At 42.3% G+C, this 20,482-nt stretch overlaps 2 protein-coding genes across 2 annotated transcripts in view; one reads left to right on the forward strand and one right to left on the reverse strand.

The window, feature by feature from the left end:
- acbd6 (acyl-CoA binding domain containing 6) overlaps window positions 1–9,504 on the reverse strand; it is a 29,235-nt gene extending 19,731 nt beyond the window's left edge. Inside the window, exons 1-5 of the mRNA XM_053431062.1 lie at window positions 9,015–9,504; window positions 8,744–8,808; window positions 7,962–8,058; window positions 4,694–4,770; window positions 995–1,100 (exon numbers count right to left, since the gene is read on the reverse strand). Coding sequence (XP_053287037.1) covers window positions 995–1,100; window positions 4,694–4,770; window positions 7,962–8,058; window positions 8,744–8,808; window positions 9,015–9,293 — 624 coding nt within the window. The 5' untranslated portion in view covers window positions 9,294–9,504. The remainder of the gene's footprint in view (window positions 1–994; window positions 1,101–4,693; window positions 4,771–7,961; window positions 8,059–8,743; window positions 8,809–9,014) is intronic.
- Window positions 9,505–13,656: 4,152 nt separating this feature from the next.
- xpr1a (xenotropic and polytropic retrovirus receptor 1a) overlaps window positions 13,657–20,482 on the forward strand; it is a 67,512-nt gene continuing 60,686 nt past the window's right edge. The window contains exons 1-2 of the mRNA XM_053431289.1: window positions 13,657–13,878; window positions 20,273–20,324. Coding sequence (XP_053287264.1) covers window positions 13,810–13,878; window positions 20,273–20,324 — 121 coding nt within the window. The 5' untranslated portion in view covers window positions 13,657–13,809. The remainder of the gene's footprint in view (window positions 13,879–20,272; window positions 20,325–20,482) is intronic.

Consider the following 20,482-nt stretch of genomic DNA (forward strand, 5'->3'; position numbering starts at 1 on the left):
TTACTTCCATAAAAAATCGGACACTGACACTTTCCTTCTATTTTGGTCCAGTAATCACTTTCCAAAATATGTTATCATACAGGAGGATGTATCCTTTTAGTACGGTGAGCATGTTGATCAACGATAATCCCTCATAGCTGCATGTAATAAAACTATTACTGGTACGGTTGTTTTATTATTTTTTGATTATAATTGTGAAGCCAAATCACTGTTGTTTCCAAAATATATGTCTGTAATATGTCATTAGTAACAGCAAGTTAAGAACAGAAACATGTAACACAGGTGGATATTTGGTCACTGACACACTGAATATCCGCTGAGAAGGAGCCGCTCTCTGTGTCCATCTCTCTGAGCTGCAGAGGCAGATCAGGCCACTTGCTGATGATGAAGCTTCACCATTGCCCTCTGCTGTTGGGGAAGCAGCACTGCAGACGAGCACACAACGGGATTACAAGAGGGATGGAAGTTTTTCTGCTGCTGTGGACCCTCGACCATCTGGTGTTTGACTGGGAACTCACCAGCCACCTGCCTGCTTATCAGAGGAGCGGCTGTACTGACAGAGCAACCATTTGGTCCTGGCTGATAATGAATCAAGGACAGATGACTGGATTGCATGGTCAATCCACCAAACACGTCGCAGTGTTAATAATATCTGTTCATGCAGTTTACACACCTCAGTCTGGGGAGAGATTCCCATGTGTTTGTGGCCTCGGATCATTAAAACCATTATGCAATGACTGCAAAAAAAAACCCAGACCCAGAGACCTGTATTTTACATTATGGTCATACCTTTCCTTGTTGCCGAGGGGTCAGAGCACCAGGCAGCAAGCATGCAGCTGGGATGGATTCAGTGTATTTGTAAAAGACACTTCAGCTAATTAAACGTGTTGTTGAATTTGATTTCTGTGGTGAGAGGTTGATTCCCTTATTCTTCTCCTGTCCTGTTACGTGCCACCTGTTCAGTTTCACTTATATCTTTCAACACTGTAGTTACCTCTTCGTCTGTAGCATTGACCTCCACTTTCTGGGAGCCGATGGCCTGACTGATATGGTCGATGTTGTTGTCCCTGCAGTAGTCAAAGATGTTCTTGTCCTCTTCCCTGAGAGACACAAAGAAAGAGAAAGGACAATATACAGTCAATCAGATGATGTTGCTTTGGTTTTACTTATATTCTGATATTACGTCTCACGCCACAAGGCAAAGGAGGTGAATGGAAATTTGTGGGAGGTGCTCTAAGTTTAACAGTTTATGCGAGTCTAATCTTTAACCAATTTCATTTGCTCCATCTGTTAAGCGGAGGAAAGCAAAAACCTGTTACTACAGTGTTTAGTCATCAAACACAAAGTCATAACAGATAACAAAAACACATGATTCACACAAAAGCAGCAGCCACACGTGCCTCATCCCTCGGGAACACTGACATACGACACACGCTCACAGCAGCACCATCCCAACGCTGATTATATCTCCGTGTCTCTAATCACCTCCTGGCATTGGGGACAGGATTGAGTGCGGGTGGGAGGCAGGGTGCAGGGGCGGCGGAGGACTGCTGGGTGAGGGGGGGAGAAGGGGGAGAGAAGGGGTGAAATCCCATTTAGAGCTTTACGCCTTTCCCCTCTCGCTTAACCATGCCGGCCATTCAGATTAATTCAATTTAGTGCTCTATTGTTTGACAGAAATCCCACATACCCACCACTGTACCACTCCCACACAGTGAGTCAGTCATCCCCAAGGCCAAATCCCCCTGTTCCTGACTGTGACGCCTGCCAGCTCTGCCTCACCGTGGGCTTACCGCTCCCCCAGCAAACACCTGGCTCCAGCCACACAGGAGCCACTATGGGAGGCTGCACAACATCTTTCACACAGAGGATGTTGTCAAATTTGGTGGGTAGAACATGAATTCCCGATAAGGAAAACAGGGAAAATGTCAAAAATGCCCTTTCCCCCAATGTTAAAGAGGGAAAACAAATTCAAGGAAACGCCCCCTGATCCGGATCTACAAAAACCTTTCATTGCTTCTTCCCTGACCCACAACACATCGTTTCACCAAGTTTCGTGATAATCCATCAGGTAGTTTTTGCGTAATCCTGCTAACTAACAAATAAACAAACAACAGCTGATGACAACACAAGCTCCTTGGTGACAGTAATGATAAAACCTCAGGCCAAGTCCAAAACAGAGACCGACAGTTTTCTCAGAGAACCTCAGCAGAATTCCTCAGCCCCTGTGAGATTATCTGTTCCACAATAAGAATCCATACTCAAAACACAACTAAAACCTTCACCCAGGTGAGATCAACCTCTCGGGTCCACGATCAGCACATTACATTGTTTACTGTGAGACTAAAGAGCCAAAAGTGACTCTAACCACAGACACAAAGTTCTTTAATGAACCTCTGCACTTCCTTTTCTTAATCTTTTCATCTGCACGCTCTCTCCCCCTCTCACTCGTCTGGTTCCTCCCTCTCTCTCGCTGCCGTTCCTCATCAGCCTGTGATGAATTATGAATAACTCATTATACTTTTATCACAGCTTGGTTATGTATGAGCACATTCATTTACATACTCCTGATTACCAGCACTATGTTTATTCATGACTCCCCCCCCCAATGTTGGGCCACACCCACATCCTTGTCTGATGGCAACGGTGACCCCAAGTGTCCCTGATGTGTGGCCACCATCCGTCTCGCCTGGCAACTAATCAATAGGCCAGCTCATCAGTCTTTCGTCAATGGTTCAAACAGGGCTGACCTGACGGACATGCCACGCATAAAACACACACACACACACACACACACACACACACACACACACACACACACACACACACACACACACACACACACACACACACACACACACACACACACACACACACACACACACACAGGTGTGCAATGTAAAAAATATATATATAAATAAACGCAATCACCAAAATAAGCTCACATATGAATGTACACACCTGTGGCAAAACATACACACACAAATGGTTAATGTGAATACTATAAATGAAGCGACATCTACAGTGCCGCGGTGCATGCTGGGAAGGTTCCAGGCTACTCAGTGTTCACAGCAGCTGGGGAACCTAGGGATTTGTTTGTGCGTCTGTGTGTATTGTGCTCTTGTGTGTGTGTTTCAAGTCTGGTGTACTGGCAGATATGTCCTTCATCCATCAGGCTAAATTGGCCACAGTAGTGGGGAACACTCATCTACCTGGGCTGAGCTTCACTGATCAACACCACGGCCACACCATCCATCACACACACACACACACACACACACACACACACACACACACACACACACACACACACACACACACACACACACACACACACACACACCTCCTATAGGACCCTGGTCTACACTCTCAACATGGCTGAGGTCCATGACGGTACGAGGAACAATGAAAAGTCACATAACTCAGCCACTGGCTTCCAGCACAGCGAACACACAGCAACACCTCCAGTGTTTATCAGTATCCGTTAACTAGGTGGGTGAGAGAATTACAAATGTAGCATTCAAATCCTCCTCAATCGCACACTGATCAGCTCCGTAGCCCAGGGATATAGATAATCAATCCCGGCTTTGTCGATATACTCGCCCCATACAAACACATTCTGAGATCTAGATGAGCACTGAGCAATGCAATTAACTTTGTGTCTGGTTAACAGGTGCTTAGCTGTTTAATATGGAGTGGGTCTGTGTGTGTGTAGTTATGTGTGTATATATGAGGAAGAGGAAATTGAAATGCAGCGGAGCAGTGAGTGTGACAGTTCCAGGAGGCTGTGCATGGATTTGGATGCGATTGAGTCGACGTATGGAGGCAAGTGTATGTTTATGTGTGCACACGTGCATAGGTGCGTGTACATGCCATGCTAATGACTTCCTCCGTCCCGGTGTCCCTCAGGGCATAGCTGCAACTGGATATCACTGCGGGGAGCACAGTTCTGGGAAAACCTGCTGTACTCGCATCCCTCTGCTGTACACCGCCTGTCTTCATCACCCACCCCCCGGACCACCCCCCCGGATCGCAACGTAATTAAAAAGGGGAGACTCTGGCTGCCTCTTCCCAAGACTGTGCATACTAATCACATACGGCCATTTAGGAGGAAAACCTGCAGGATTCACACATCTCATTTTCATCTCCAAAAGAGCTCTTTTTTTCTCATTGAAATGAAGATGAGGTTTTTCAGCTTGAGTAACTCTGCCAGGCAGGAGTAAATGGAGAATATATTTCATTAACATAAAATCAGTTCTGTATGACGTCTGCGGACCCTAACTGAAGTTACGGTCTGTTGAATATAATCAAACACGGCATGGAGACCATAGGTTAACAATGCCAGACTCTGACTGGGTTTACCTATCTATTAAATTAGTACAGGATTCACAACCGGAGAAAAAAGCTGAGTCTGATCAAGAGTCTTACTCTTAGATTCTTTGGGATCTGAAAACACAACCTGAAATCACTGAACTGAACAAAGAGTGTGTGTTATTTGGTACAGACTTAAACACTCAATGTGTGTCTGTGAAACTCATAAATACACTACGGTCATTCACTGTTTAATCAATGTAAACAACCCTTTCTGATGTATGTGTAAATGGTCTCTATTTGTACATTTCTATCCCATGAGCCACAACTGTGTTTGAATATGTGTGAGTGTGTGTGTTTTTGAGACTTGTGATGTAAATACCTGATCATCTCTTCCTGGTATAGGGAGCTGACTGCTGCTCCTCCGAAGCCTGTTCTCCTTTCTGCTCCTTGTCTTTCCTGTCAAATAAAAACATCCAGACATAAGAGATCAATACTCACTTTTCACACAGTTGAATTAGAAATGCGATGTTTACAGATGTCCGTCACCGTTAACAAAACCACCTCTTGTGCAGTGATAGTGTCGCCAACCTAGTCTAGTTTGGCTCAGTTCTGCAGCCTGTGTTGCCATCCTATATGAAAAGAGGCACAGACCGAACTGTTTTGTGAGCTAAGTGTAGAACAAAAGGGCTGGTATCGTCTATTCACCGTGAATGGCTTGACCTATAGCTTCCCCCCTATAGCCACTGCAAAGCCAATGCACGACAAAGATAACATTCAGAACGTGTCGTTTTCAGACACTACTTGCTGGGGCTTTAGACATGACCTCACCGGCAATAAATAACCAACAACATGCAACAGAACAACATAAAATGTATTGCGCCTTAATTTGTGGCTGTTGTTAATCTTTTGTGTTTTCATGGAATTCCATATTACATTTGGTTCGGCCAGGACTTTATTACCCAGCCTATTCTTCACTGACCAACCTTGACTCACAAAAGAACCCACACAAATCGGATTTCAGGAAAATAGGGAGAGTGGGGAAGAACATGACAAGCGGAGCAAAACAACTGTGCGTGCACTTTTGGTTCGACCTAATTCACTTCAGAAAGTCAGAATATTCGCTGATGCACTGGCCCCGCTCCTCTGCAGTGTAATGTAATATAAATCCAGTGTCTGCTCAACAATTGAGAAGGAGCAGAGGTCAACTTCTGGCTATTATTCTCTCCCATGCTTTTCTGTCTATGCACTCCTACTTACACCATTTTAACTGGGCTTCCAAAAGAATAGCCACCGCTATGCTAAGGTGCTTTGTTAACACTAACACAATCAGCTTCTTTTCAGGAGGGGGGGGGCTCCGCTGGACTCTGCCCTGGCATTGTGCAGCTATGGGGTAGAGCCAGCGAGAATTGCCCCCGCAGTGTGGTCGGAGACAAAAGGACGTGTCAGGATTAGAGGTGTGGTTGACAGTGACACTATAAAATTGACATTAACATGGACGTTGAGCAAAGAAAGAAGAGGGAGGGAGTAATAGTAGAATAAAGGGGTAAAGAAGAATAGCAGGTAGCACTAAGGTGGAGAAGAAAGAGGAGGGAGGGAAAGAAGCAATAATGAAGATGTGAGGGAAACCAGAAGGAATGTAGACAATGGTCAGAAAAAAACTTGTGAGACATGAGACACTACAGTGGGTCAGACATAAATGCATTATTTGGTTCTTCAATAATAGGAAAAGGAACAACTTGATTTCCATCTCTCAAGGCTTGTCAAACATTACTGTGACTGCATATCCATCCCACAATCCATCCCACAATCCAAAGACATGCAGATTGGGGCTAGGCTAATTGCAGACTCTAAATTGACAGTAGGTTGGAATGTGAGAGTGTGAATGTCAAATTAGCCTGTTGAGCCAACTCATTTACACTCATTTTGCTATTGATTAATGAGCATTGTCCCTGTCAAATAAAAAAATAAATGAAATGAGTGTGTGGACCCCACCTCTCCTTCAATATCAGCTGAGATTGGCTCCAGCTCCTCCCCTGACTCTCAAAGTACAAGATAATGGATGAATGGATGACAAGTGACTGACTTACAACTCATGTCCCTGACACTAAGAATATAAGTTTTATTCCCTAGTTACTAAATATGTCAGTACTTTAAAAATCAAAAAGTAATGTGACGTTTTTTTCAGTGGCTACAATCATCACCAGTATGTAAACAAAAATGTTTACGAGAGACTTTTAAAATCAACCCTAAAACGTATATGCTGACTGGCAACTTTGACATATATGACAACGAAAGTCTATTAGTGGATATTCTTTTTTTAAATCTCAAATGTCAGATTAATATGAGTTTCTGGTCATCAAACTTATCTGGCTATATTAAGTAGAAATGCATCAAGCTTTGCAGAATGATTAAGCATTTTCCAAAGTTATGGAGACTAAATTTAGAAACCCATTACCTTACTGTCGGCCAAATAGCAACTTTACAACCTTATTTTGGGTGTTAAATGCTAAATTTGTAAATTAACAGTCTCAAAATTGGCTCGGCAACAACATTTGAAGAAATGCTGAACACTGACTGCTGCCAGCTGCAATAAACTTCCCTGTGCACTGAGGTTTCACCGGCTCAATAGATCATCATCTGAGAATGGCTCCTTAAAAACTGACACTTGGAGAAGGAACAGCATTTCCTTTATAATCTCCATTGCAATCACACAGAGCAAACAGCGGGCCTTCTTCAACACACATTTTAATGCTAATATTTCTCATGACAAGTTTGTTCCTTTTAGTGTTTCATTAATATTACTCTTCCCAACAACACAGCCAGTATAAACTTGTTGTTGTTGCTGAACGCGTGTGCCTCAGGGGACAGGTTGTCCGTGGCAACACAGCTCTCCTGACAGTTGGAAGACTCCACTCAGCAGTGTGTAGAGATGTAAACAAACTCTCTTGTGTCACCATACATGGAGACACATCTCCTCAGCTATACTCTGAGAGCTTTATGCATTATTCATGTCCCAAACTGCCAGACACTGAGGAAGACACCATAACCTCCTCATATTTTTTTCATGCTACATGTACAGAATATAGGGCAACTGAAAGGACAGACACTGTGACACTGACCTCTACTGACAAAAACACCATACTGCATTTGACAACGTTGACACTGGCTGTTTGCCTATTTGTCCTTTTTCTCTCAGCATGGAGAAGAGTTGAATACTTGTGTTTACTTCCAATACTTGTATACAAAAGGCCAGATGGGTGGGATTAGAGCAATATAAGCTTCCATACAATATTTTCTGGATGAATGAGTTGGACATTCTGCTTAATTTCATAATATCATTAAATTCAAAAACAGTGACTTCTAAGGAGAAAAAGATGGCTACAAAAAAGACTAGTATCAGTTTCATCAAGTCTGCAAGTCATTTAGCCTCTGTGATATTTAGATAATGAATTTAAGAGGGTAATGTTAAACCTCCCTGTTCCTTCTTATATGAAAGTCCGTCAAAACTTTCTATCACTTTGTTTTGCGCTAACATTGCAATCACTGCTAGTACAAGACAAAATAACACTTAGTTGTATAGTATAGTACTTGACAATATGTAAAGTTGTGGGAATCAGCTTTGACTTTTTAGAAATGGATGTTATTACCTTCGTAATGCCTTCAGGGTCTAACACATTGACACATGAAATGTACTCTTGCATTGCCTGCTCTTGTTCCATGTCTCCCAGTTGCTTCCAGGCTTGCCTGTAACAACAACATCATAACTGTCATCAATATATTCATCATCGTCATCATCATCATCATTTACAGATGAACATCTTTATCTGCACTGGGGGTTATGATTAACAATTGGATGGAAAATGGATGTACACAGCAACATAAAATGTAAAAAAGACATTTTGATATAAACTTAAACTTAAATTTTTTACTTCATGTAGGGCAAGCAGTTCATAAAAAACCATAAACAACAGGACTGGGTAATAATTATCACAATACAAGTTTTATCAATGGCAAAATGAAAAAAAGTCCAATATATCTTTATATCATGCTTATGTATTGTGTCAGCACAGTGAGGAGGTATACATTATGATTGATTTACCTCAGATTTGTACCATATTTTTTCAGTGTTTTTCATTCTCTGGTTAAAAGCCACAACCGTCACTCAAAAGCAAGTCTTTCAACCTGAAATAAATAATAATGTGACACTAGTGATAATTGATATCAACTGATGTGAAAGATTCTGATCCTGCCTGGTCTATGTCTGAAGATTTCTATAAGTGTGTGTGTGTGTGTGTGTGTGTGTGTGTGTGTGTGTGTATGTGTGTGTGTGTTGTGAGCTACAACCTACAGTACCAAAGTGACCCCTGTTTCTCTACAACTGTGTTTAAACTCATCATTGTGACCTGGTTACCAAGTTGCAGCTTCATACCATTTCCTCTGTCCTTCGAAGTCAAAGAAGCCGGGCTTTGGTGTGTTGCACTTTCCCACTTTGACCTGTGAACACAAGCGTCGGTCAATAAGCTGGTTAACTCAGCCTAGTGAGACTGGAGGAGAAGACACAGACAAGAGGTTAAAGGACCGGTTCTTAACCCAGTGATGGTGCATGAATGTGGATCATTCCCTCCATGTGGCTGTCATGTCACGTCATGTGACGCCACTCCTGGAGGGCTCTCCATTGGTCCAGGCGGGCTGACACTAACCTGTTTATATCGGGCGTACAGGTACAGCAGCTGGTCTCTGCCGGCGGTTTGGACCAGGTCTCGAACGCGATCGGCTGCGGAATCAAAGTCCGCCAGCAGGTCCTCTTCCTCCAGCCTGTCCCCCATCTCCATGGCGCTGCAGTCGAACTTCCCCAAACCCAAGTCCGAGTCGGAGTCCGAGCCGGCTCCACCGAGAGGCTCCCCCGTGTCGGGCCGGGCTGGGTCTGTACCTGAGCCCGTCGCAGTGTCCGGAGAGGACGACGGTGACCCAGAAGCCATTGTTATTGCTGCGTGTGGCGAACTGCCAGACACGACGAGCGCCTCAGACCCGCGTGAAAAATATTAAATAGGAACAGAAAGCAGCTGCCGGATAGATATCTATAAAGTCATACCGTGGCTACTTCTTTATTTCCATCGGTAATCGTTGAGACTCAGTGACAGCCGGATTGTTTCTGTCGTTGGTCCGCTACTGGTACTGTCACCTAAACGCCCCGGCTGACACAACAGCTGAATCGAAAGTTCCGGATACATTACTGACCAGGCTTCGTAGTGCTTCCCCGGTCAGAGAGAAAAACATGAAGCAACAAAACAATTAACATTAAATAATGGAAAAGACTCAGGGTTCAATACGCTTAGAAAATCTACGCAGAAGTATTCAGATGCAGTTTGGATGTTTATGGCTTTGTTTATGGTTAATCTTTTGCATGTTAAGTGTATTAGCTGTTTTTAGGGCCCGAGCACTGACAGGCACTGAAAGACAGTGAGGCCCAATTTTTCAGGCTTTAACATGCTCAAATTCTTACCAGAATTAGCAGATAATTAGAAAGTGGTGAAAATGTACGTATTCTGGAGGAATTTTCAAGGGGCGTGGCAAAATAGCTCAACGTAACGTCTTCACATTGACCGATCTTCACAAATATCGATGCACTGCTTCATGGGCAGAGCAGAAGCTGCAGGTGGTTTGTACCGAGCTGGAGTTTCTGTTTCCTCCTTCTCCTCCTTGTGCTCAGTAGAACACGAGACGTGACGCTCACAGTCAGGACTACTGACACCTAAATCATCCCAATAAAAAATAACCGTAACTAAACCTCTGAACTTGAACTAGTTCATTTTAAGTGTGAACTGGCTCAACGCTGCAAACAGCTACTGGACACCAGTCAGCATAGAGAGGCAGAAGTAGTAGGGATGGATCATTACACTCATGTGACCAATCCTGCATGAGACTGCGGTTAGGCCCGCCTTTCTCATTAGCATAAGGACACTGCAAATTAAAGGAAATGTATCAGGGAATAAGACATTTATTTTGACATTTCTTTTGGTATTAAAATATGTATTTATTTATTTCTGTATTAATTCATTTATTTCTTTATTTCTTTATTTCTGTATTTATTTATACATTTATTTATTTTTACTTAAGTCATGTATGGTCCTCCATATAAAGTACGTTAAATCATCCAGTATCTAAAAGCCAAAAACATAAAAGTAACTTTTAAGTAAGGCTGTTAAATATATGTAGTAAAGTAGAAAATATTTTCCATGAAGTGTTTATCAAAAGCAGCATAAAATGACAGACACACGATTATTTGTCCATCCTATTAATGTGCTTAGAGCCTCATGGCAACCATCAGGCGTTATGGCCAAGTCGGTAGAGTGTCCTTTCTCATAGACGAAAGACCCGGGTTGGAATCCCACTCTTTCCCCTCGTAGGCCTGGCAAAAAACTTGATCCCTTATAATCGGCGGAATTTGTCCTATTAATTGCAAAATATCTTACACTATGTAAATTTTAATTTATTAAATATAAAAACAGGAAAAGAAAGAAAAAAAAAGAAAAAAAACTGCGCACGCAATTCCTGCGCAATGGTCTTCTGCGCAGGATGTGCGCAATGGTCTTCTGCGCAGGATGTGCGCAGTGGGCTTCTGCTCCGGATGTGTGCAATGGGCTTCTGCGCAGGATGTGCGCGCGCAGTATTTTTTTTTTTTTTAATTTAAATTTTTTTTTAATTTAATTTAATTAAATTTTTTTATATTTAATTTAATTTAATTTAATTAATTTTTTTTTTTATATATTAAATTTTTCATCATAATCATCATTCCTCCGCGCTGGTTCAGTGGTAAATGATGTTGGTCTTCACAGGTGACTGACCTACGCAAGCCACAGGAGATGATGTGCTTGTGTGTGCCGCGGCGCTTCCTGGTTCTTCCTGGCACTACGCTGCCGGTGCGAACAGCCAAAGTATTTAACATGGGTGAGGAAAGGAGACCGCTTTTCGCAGCGCTTCTACCTCAGGTGCGTCCCCGGGGTAAGATCATGATCTCCTCCTCCGTGAATAAGGAGGAGGAGATGTTTCTTTACTTGGAATGCGGCCACTTTATTTCTCGGATATACAGCAGGAGCAACACTCGCATCACCTCTAGGTGGTCGTCACTTCTCGTTATAAACACACTTTTAGCGTCTTTTCCCACAATACCCAGGTGTACTACGTCACACACTACAAACTTCCCTTAAAGGGACAGGCCATACCTGCAACACAACAGCTCTCGGTCTCATATACAGATGGCAAGAGAAAGCAGAGAGGGATTTTTACACACTATCTGATAAAGATTCTGACAGTAAAGGCAAGGGGTAGTGATGGATAAGGTTTTATTTAACAAGTTAAGTCTTTCATTCTCACTTTCCACCTTAAAACTATGAAATTAACTGAACTATGAACTAGTTCAGAATTTAAATGGTGAACTATGAACGTGAACTATTCATGTTTACTTGTATGAACTGAACTTTGAACTAGTTCATGAGAGGTGTGAACTTGCACAACACTGCACATCTGTATCATGACCAGGCAAACAAAAAAGTATATAAGTGCAATTTGAAAAACGCAACAGGAAGCTTGCTTTTTTGCATTTGGTGGCCATCTTGGCCATATTCTACATTTTGACTTTGAAGTCAAGATCTGCGTCCTAGAAATTTTAGAAATTATATATTTATAGTTGGTACTTTCAAGGATTTAGCAATCCTGGTTATTATTATTTTATTTTTTTTCATGCAAATTAATTGGCTTTTTATTATTATAGAATCTTTTTTTTAAATTTAATAACAAAATTATTTGGGCCCAAGCACTGACAGGCAATGACAGACAGTGAGGCCCTATTGAAACTGTGAGGATTATTAATATTATTATATATTATAAATTATTCTTACCAAAATTTGCAGAAAATTAGTTGTATTTCTTTGCTATTTCCATTTCTTTTAAATGTCATTTTAACATGTTCTTATGTTACTTCAAATGTGTTCCCTTATATATATTTGTTTGTTATTCTATTGTGAGCTCATTAAGGTTTAGCTCCACCATTTTCCTTCCTACTTCTTCAGCTTTGTGACAGAGGGAACTTGAATTTAGCCTTTGATTGATTAGCTTCAGCTTTTTGACTCAACGACTCATTTAATAGTTCTTCTGTTCCATTTAGGTCCAGTTTCAGTTTTAATCCACTAAACCTGATCTATTTATTCTCCTACTACTGTAATCAACACGCTATTCACACGATGCCTGTTTGTGAAAGTTTCTGTTTACAGTTGTTATGAAGTAAACAAATTGAGTCAACCAGACACATTGGCAGGAGGCTGCATTAGCGCAATTTGTCCAGCAGATGCCGCTATATACAAAAGGATTGCGCGTCACATGTCCCAAACACTGCTCAGAAGATTCTTTCAAAACTAATCTAAACTTAATTTAGAGCAGATTGAGCAAAAGTTCAAATCAGACAAGACAGGACGATATACATATTCAGACAAACACTTTTTTCTCACATACAATCACTTTGGGTTTTGCTCTCGTTGCATTTGCCATAAATCAGTGGACAACATAATAAGATCCTTCAAAATATTGTTGGTAATGGTAGCTTATTATCCTGTCATTTCGAAACTGTCTACCTCTCCAGAGCATAAATGAAAGCCTCTTCATTGAAGGAGGTTTTCCAAGTATAGACTCATTTGCTGTCCCGTTTCCGGATGGGCTTTATTTTGGAACCATGGAGATAATCCTGTGAAAAATACGTTTAACGTATTAGTGTAATTTGAATTGGTGGAAGTGAATAGACAAAGATATCAGAACAGTGACTGTAAAAAAACATGTTTGTAGTCATAAGATGATTTTTATCAAGGTATGTAAATGATTGTAAGGTTTAACTCTATCCGCTCTTTCGTTTAAGATTCTCAACAACAACAGCGTGCAACAGCGGGCGGCACGTGGGGGTCAGGTTTCTCTGAGGGAGAGGGGTGAGGGTGAGTGAGGGGTGAGGGTAGCCGGAGGGTGAGGGGATCAGTGACCACGCTGCCAGCCCTTTGACAGGAGGTCCCATCCACGCCTGGTGCCCCTGCGCGCTCTGCTGACGCAACCACGTCGCCTGTGGCTCAACGCGATGGCGGACCGCAATGTCCCCAGACCTGCCCAGCGAGGGACGGAGCAAAGTCACTGACCGAGCCGCTCTTACCGGCTCCGTGACACCCGACCACCTGTTTCAAGCGACAAACCCCCAGGCGGAGAGGCTGCTGTCACCGCGGTCCCTCCCGTGAAGTAGTATGTGGGACGGGATCCGCTCGGATTGCACGGACCGGGACGAGCCACGAGCCGAGTGAGCGGAGCGGAGTGCGCCGGGCTGACGCGCCGCGTGTGGAGCTGCAGCAAGTTGACTGACATTCACACACACGCACAGAGAAAAAACATAAAGTCGCGTCGACAGGGGACAGAAGCGGAGGATTTTAACCCAGGTTCGAAGAGGGGGACACCTGCTCCGGCAAAATGAAGTTCGCGGAGCATCTTTCCTCCCACATCACTCCCGAGTGGAGGAAACAATATCTCCAGTATGAGGTAAAGTGACATTTATCTTGTATTTGAAATAAAAGCAGCCTGGACAAGCGGAGGAAACTCTCACAATTACGCCCCATTTACTTGGGAAGTATCACAGGGAACACGAATATAAGAGTCAACATCAATGGAGGGAAGCTTCTTTGAATAAATATTTATTTAGTTTCAGTCAATTTTCCTCCTGAGAGCAATGAACGACGGGAAACGTAAGGGAAGCCCTTTTGTTTATGGAGGGCAATTTGACTGCGGCTGTTATTTGCCACAGGGAGCATTCAGTGTTTATTGTTGTTGTTCACCGAGTTGACAACATCTAAAGATGAACATAATTAAGAGTTTATTAAACAATTCGATGATTTTAATGCTGAAAAAATACAATATTTTGTATTCTATATTTTAACAAATAACAGTCTGAATGTTTTTTAAACTAAATCATTTCTTTAGCTGTGTTTAATTTTCATATTCACTTATAAAGCAAATATTTCGATCCTGGATTTTATATTTCCCCCCATGTTTAGATTTAGTCTCTCCCTTTGGTTTTTCATCATATAACTAATATGGGGGTTATACATAACAAAATAGGGGATAGGGGTCATGTTAATTCTCGATAGCTGCAATTACCAAAAACAAATCACAGCGATCTTTCAATTATCCTTTTTTTATTTTCAACAATCTTACTGGACACAATGGTAATCTCTCAAGCATCAATTATTCATTGCTGCAATATTTCAGATTCCTATCCCACATATGTATAATTTTAGAACGGTCTTAGCAAGATAAATCAGATTGTAGACATAATATTTTATGTTTTTTTTAAATCAAGATGTAGTTATTCATATTTTGCACAATTTAACAGAAATGTTTGTCTCTTGAATTCAACCTGCAAGACTTCATCTGACAGGATATTCTGATGTCTGATGATTTAGGTCTTTGTGTGCACACATGCTCTTTGTTGGCTGGTGTACAGTATTTGAGGATCATTTTATTTTCACACCCCACTTCTCACTGGCTTCACGTTAAGAGCTTCAGTGCAGACATGCAGTGACAGCAGTGGCTGCTCCGTTCCATTTAGCTCTATGAATTATAGACAAAGAACCCGTTCCCTTCAACCTCAGAAACCTACATCCCAGACGCAACACAAGCTCACTGCGCTGGTTATATTTTGGAAAACATGCCCCGAATGTGACTGTTAAGTTGCATAATCGCAGCAGCAGACACTTGGATCTTTCCAGCCTGACATGAATGATATGCTGTCATCAGTCTGTAATAAAAACACCCTGAGGCGACCAAACTCCAGTGAAAACCAATGAAAGAGATGTCAGATATGTGGTGAGCACACTGGGAAGAGGACTGTGCTGTATCTTTGTTACTTTTAATTGGTCATTAACACACATGCACAGGTTTTTCTTGAGTCTTCGTGTGGACAGACTGCCGCTCAGAGAGACAGGGACAGATGCATGACCATACCAGCCATTTTACACCTCCAGATTTCGCCTCGGCGCTCACTGACCTGAGATGGATGATGGCAGATTTTCTCTGTCATCTGCGTGTATCAATGTTACCGAGTTTAAATAGATATAATCATCTTTAAGTAACCGTAAAGATTTAATGTGATAGTATTTAAACAATATATCTACACCAGCAAATTTCTATTTGGGCACTTTAATGACTGAAATGCCCTCGAGGGTTTTTGATTAATCTTTTTTGTATTTATAATTAAGTGTTTTCTTTTATATGTTAGGTTACTTGATTTCATTATTACCTGATTAACTGATTTCTCTGAGCAGGAAAGATTGGTGGACTTCATCAGTCCATATCTTTAATTACCTTTAAACAATACCTTTGTTTTCCTTTATACCAGAAAACCAGCCTATGCAATTATACAGTCATCACACGTACTGTTTAAATATGTAAAACTGGAGAATTACTATCTGTTCTGTACAGTTGTTATTCTTTCTCAAATCTGAATTATACATGTCCTAAGGGTTTGAAGGGAGGAGGGCTTTCTCTATGTATTTGTAAGATTGCAGCCGCATGAGTCTTTTGTCTGACCTCTGTAAACACCATTACCTCCTGAGTGGGTGGAGCTGGGAGAGAGCTTACACCTACAGATGATGGACATCTTAGTCAAGGCGTTTATGCCCCGAGAAACCAGTCGAGAGACAAGGACGAACATAAAAAGTAATATTATGTAAGTAAAGTCATTTAACTGCCGTGACGTGGGTCGATGAGATGAATCGGACTTTAGAAGAAATCAATTTTAATGTCCCTGAGAAAACACAAAGCCTGGTTTTGCTGCTGTGGAGTAACACGAGCAGTTCAGGGACTTGTGCAGAGACCCTGAAGTTCGCTCAGCAAACATTCAGTTATCATACACAGTGGTAGTCATCACAAACTGTGTGTTCACTCTGCATTGTGGCCTCTGCAGGCTGCACTGTGGTTCAGTTGTCTGTCTATAAAATGACACAATGACGCATTGTTCCAGCAGCGCAGGTCATTTGTACCAGTAATAAAAAATAGGACACTTCCACAGTGGCTGTGTTAGTAAAGCCGCCCACGTCCAAGCTGACGTGTGACTTTAAGTGATATTCTTGCTTTTGTGCGTTAGTGGGATTAATTAACCCGGTGCCCTGTTTTCCCTCTCCTCCAATTTTCAGACCACCCTACTGTGTAGGAAATCTGTTCGCTGCCTATGCAGATTGGTCAGCGGGTTTCTATGCAGATGTGAAGGATGCTGCAAAGTGGCCCACCATCGAAAAATACAGAGCTTTAGCTAGTACGGGACTTCATCTGAGAGTGGAGGCATTGACAAGGCAACTGAGTGATGGAGTAATTAGGTGTGCTCTCTATCCTGTGGGATTGTAGTTATAATCCTATATGCTAAACAGCTGCTTGGTATGGACGTGTGCAGGTCCTGCAGATTCCAGCGACTTGTTCCAAAGGGCAGGGGATGCAGGTTGATTCGCACAGGAGGGGTTATGTCTATGTTGGGTGTTATATAAAGTCTCAAGTTTGTCTTCTGCTTCCTAATTTCATTTCCCTACATGCCTGAGGATTTGTCATACAAAGGCAAAGCTGCTTGTGTAACGGCATGTGATTAAAAGTGTTTTATATAACTGTGTGTTGGACAGCACAGGTATATAGAGAGGCAGAGATGCAGATGTTTGTGTGGGCGAGAGAACGAGGCCACTTGTTCATCTGCATCTGAGTAGATGTAATCATTCGTGTAAACTCAGGCGAAGAGGAGGAGGAGGAGGAGGAGGAGGAGGAGGAGGAGGAGGGTGCTTGTGCAGACTCGCATCTAAAATTCAAAGTAGCAAAGTGTCATTACAGTATGTGGATGTAAAGCAGGTGCCTGTGTGATTTCAGTGAGTGATGGCTGGTTGTTCAAAGGTGAAGCCCCGCCCTCCTGTGATTAAGGGAAGTGATGCAGTTTAAATGTCTGAGCTTTGCATTGTGACATGCAGGCACAATGTAAACGGTGCATTAAATATACAGCACCCTATCTGTTGTCTGCGCTGTGAAAGTTTGATTTATCAGCATGTTTTACATTATGAACATTATGGATACAACAGGCACGGCAACTGCTGTGAACCCCCCCCCTCTTCCTATATACCTCCCTCCCTCTTTCCTTCCATCCTCACCTCATCGTTCCTCCCCCACTGGGAGGACATCTGGTCCCCGACCAGACCTGCCCTCGGCCTCCCTCCACCCCTCCCCGCAGCCTCTCCTCCCATCCTCTCCACTCCTCCTCCACTTAACCGCAGAGCGAAGGATTCAAGTGATCCACCATTGGCTTCCTATTTGAGTGTGAGATCTCTTCAGAGGCCTAACGAGCGTTTTGCGATCTCCTCGGTCACCGGGATAACAATCTCAAGTACCTCAGAGGAAGGATTTGAATGTGTGGCACATCAATATTTTTGTTTTCACTCCGCATGCCGCAGCTTTTAAAGGATTGAATTCCATTGACAGGATTCAATCGTATGGACGCTCTGCAGCGAAAGCCTGTCGAGTGTCACAAGTACTTACACGTGTTCCCTTCATGTTTGTTTGAGTGTGTATGGGCTATCATCACGTTAATGCATGGTCATTCAATCCGATGGGCTCCATTAGGCTCGGCTTAAATTTTGTCTGCAGGTTTCATCACTGATTATCACCAAGCCCCTGAGGTTTATCCTACATCCCCAAAGAGCCACCCAACCCCACCCCGCTTTCCCGTCACTGTCATCACCATGGCGATGCCTCCATCTTAATGAACAACATCCCCCCCCCCCCCCCCCCCCCCCCTCTTAGAGAGAAGGGGGATTTTACCAGAAATTAGCCAGGACTGGGCCTCGCTCCAGTGTTGGTCCCCTCTGATCTTTACCATGAGCGCTGCAGACACATGGAATGTTCTGAGATCTCTGAGGAGCCTAAAGTATCACCATCCAGGCAATACTTATACCCCCCCACACACACCCACACACACACACACACATAATTACTCTAAGCTCACTGTCTGTCATGTTACAGAAGCAGCAGATTCTTGTTGTGGACATTTATCATGAGATTTGAAGTAGCGAGTTTCTCAGACCGGAGATGCCTTTAGAGTTTTAATTATTAGCTCTGCAGAGGGTTACACAGCCAGCAGCATGGCTCAGAGTGCAACCAGGAGAAGTTCAAAAGGAAGGTTTTTATACAATGTGATAAACGGGAAACAAAACACAAAGCAGACAGGACCGCCTGCTCTCTGGCATCACTGTTACAAAAAGAGGAATCAAATCCAGCACACACTGCACAAAAAAATGTCAACAGGAGGTTCAAGACATTGATGTTGTGTCAGCTAAGTGCACAGAAAACACTCAAAACAGTAGTAAGACATTCTTCACAGTAGTAAGACATTGATCAGTGAGATTTTCCATGACATTCTATATGATCATGAACAAAGAACAGTTTCAGGAGATAAGAGAGTAAAAAACAAGCAGGTTGTCAGGGTTGGTTGACAGAGACAAATATTCCCCTCTGTTCTTTTTATGCTTTTTTTATGCATTTAGCTTTTTATTGATCGGACAGTAAACGTAAATTGAGGAGAGAGAATGGGGGAAGACATCACCCACACTACTAGCTAACAGGTGCCCCGGTAATATTCTACCATAACTTTAGATGTATTTTTTTTATTTTAAATACACCCAGCGGGATAGAGAAGCGAGTAAAGTTTGGTTTCTCGTGCACATTTTTCAGAGCCTCGTAAACACACTGACTTAATGAATCACTAATTAAAACTTGATAAAGTTTAACTGACAGTCTTTTTTTTTTTACCCCTATCTTTAATCAGAGCAGTTCAGTTCCAAAATAATTGAATGAGAAACAGGATCCAGCTCTAGTCTTTTTGATTGCTTCTGATTACCACTGAAATGTTCATATGAGTCATTGTTCAATTATCTGTCATTTCATTTTCGCTTCATTTCATTATCTTAACGATCAATCTTACTGCAGAGAGGAAACCTCATTTAACCGCCTGAAATGATTTTCCTCTGTCTCCTTTGCCCAGCAGTTTGTTGGACTTCCTCTATCTTCATCTTTCTCCCAATCTGCAGTTGAAATTACAAACTTCTGTCAAACTCCACACGTGTCTAAAGTGACTCAATCTATTACTGTTCATGTTACAAAAGGATAAACAACAACCATTTTTCTCTTTTGGCATCATAATTCTTTATGCAACAGTTTTCTCTTATTTCATAGGTGTATGAGATGTGTTGCTGAGATTTTCATGATTTAAAATAGTGGAATATGTACATGACCCACATTTCATGCAGCTGAAATCTAAAATGTATTACCAATGCATTATGAAGAAACGTCTCTGCATAGTTGTTGCATTATTTGATGTTTGTAGAAATCGCTCTGTCGTATTTGGCATTGAAATAACTACTGGTGAGTCTTAATGTTTTCATCAATTTGTGGGAGTTTGATGGCTCCGTGTTACGATGCTGAAAACAATAGGATTAAAACTCCCGGGTTTTCGTGTCGTTCGATATGTTAACAGCTGTGCGGCCGTTGCTGCAATCCCCCCCCCCTCCCCCCCCCCCAAATGGAGGAAGTGTTATTTAATGGCTCTCAAATGGCTTTAGATGGTTTAAATGCTACTGTAAAATCATATGGTGCAAGCAGTACTTGTGCTGTGAACCGCTGCCCCCTGTAATCACTCCTTACTGTTCATACGGTAAATACATCTTCATCGCTCGGAGCTGACTCAAGTGCTTGTTATACTTTTAGGCCATGTGAAACTCACCCTACTTTTATTTACTTCGGACTTTGACATGAATTCTGATGTCCAGTGAAAACTACATTGATTTTTTCCCGTATAAACCTGTTGTTGCTTGGGTTCTGACAATCTGCATTATTTTTCTTCTTTTCTCATCAGGCGTTCAAGGAAATGCTGTATGCTGCCCAAGACCAAGCTCCTTCCATAGAAGGTAAGGAGATACCCTATTTGCATTGACGGGCACACACACACACACACATACGAACACAGACGAACACAGACACACACACCCACTGACGCTTTTGCCCGGGGCCTGTTTGGGCATCCCAACAATAACAGCCTTCATCTACTAAAAATAGTCAATCGCTG

The sequence above is a fragment of the Pleuronectes platessa genome, chromosome 9, assembly GCF_947347685.1.
Source record: "Pleuronectes platessa chromosome 9, fPlePla1.1, whole genome shotgun sequence".
NCBI lineage: Eukaryota > Metazoa > Chordata > Actinopteri > Pleuronectiformes > Pleuronectidae > Pleuronectes > Pleuronectes platessa.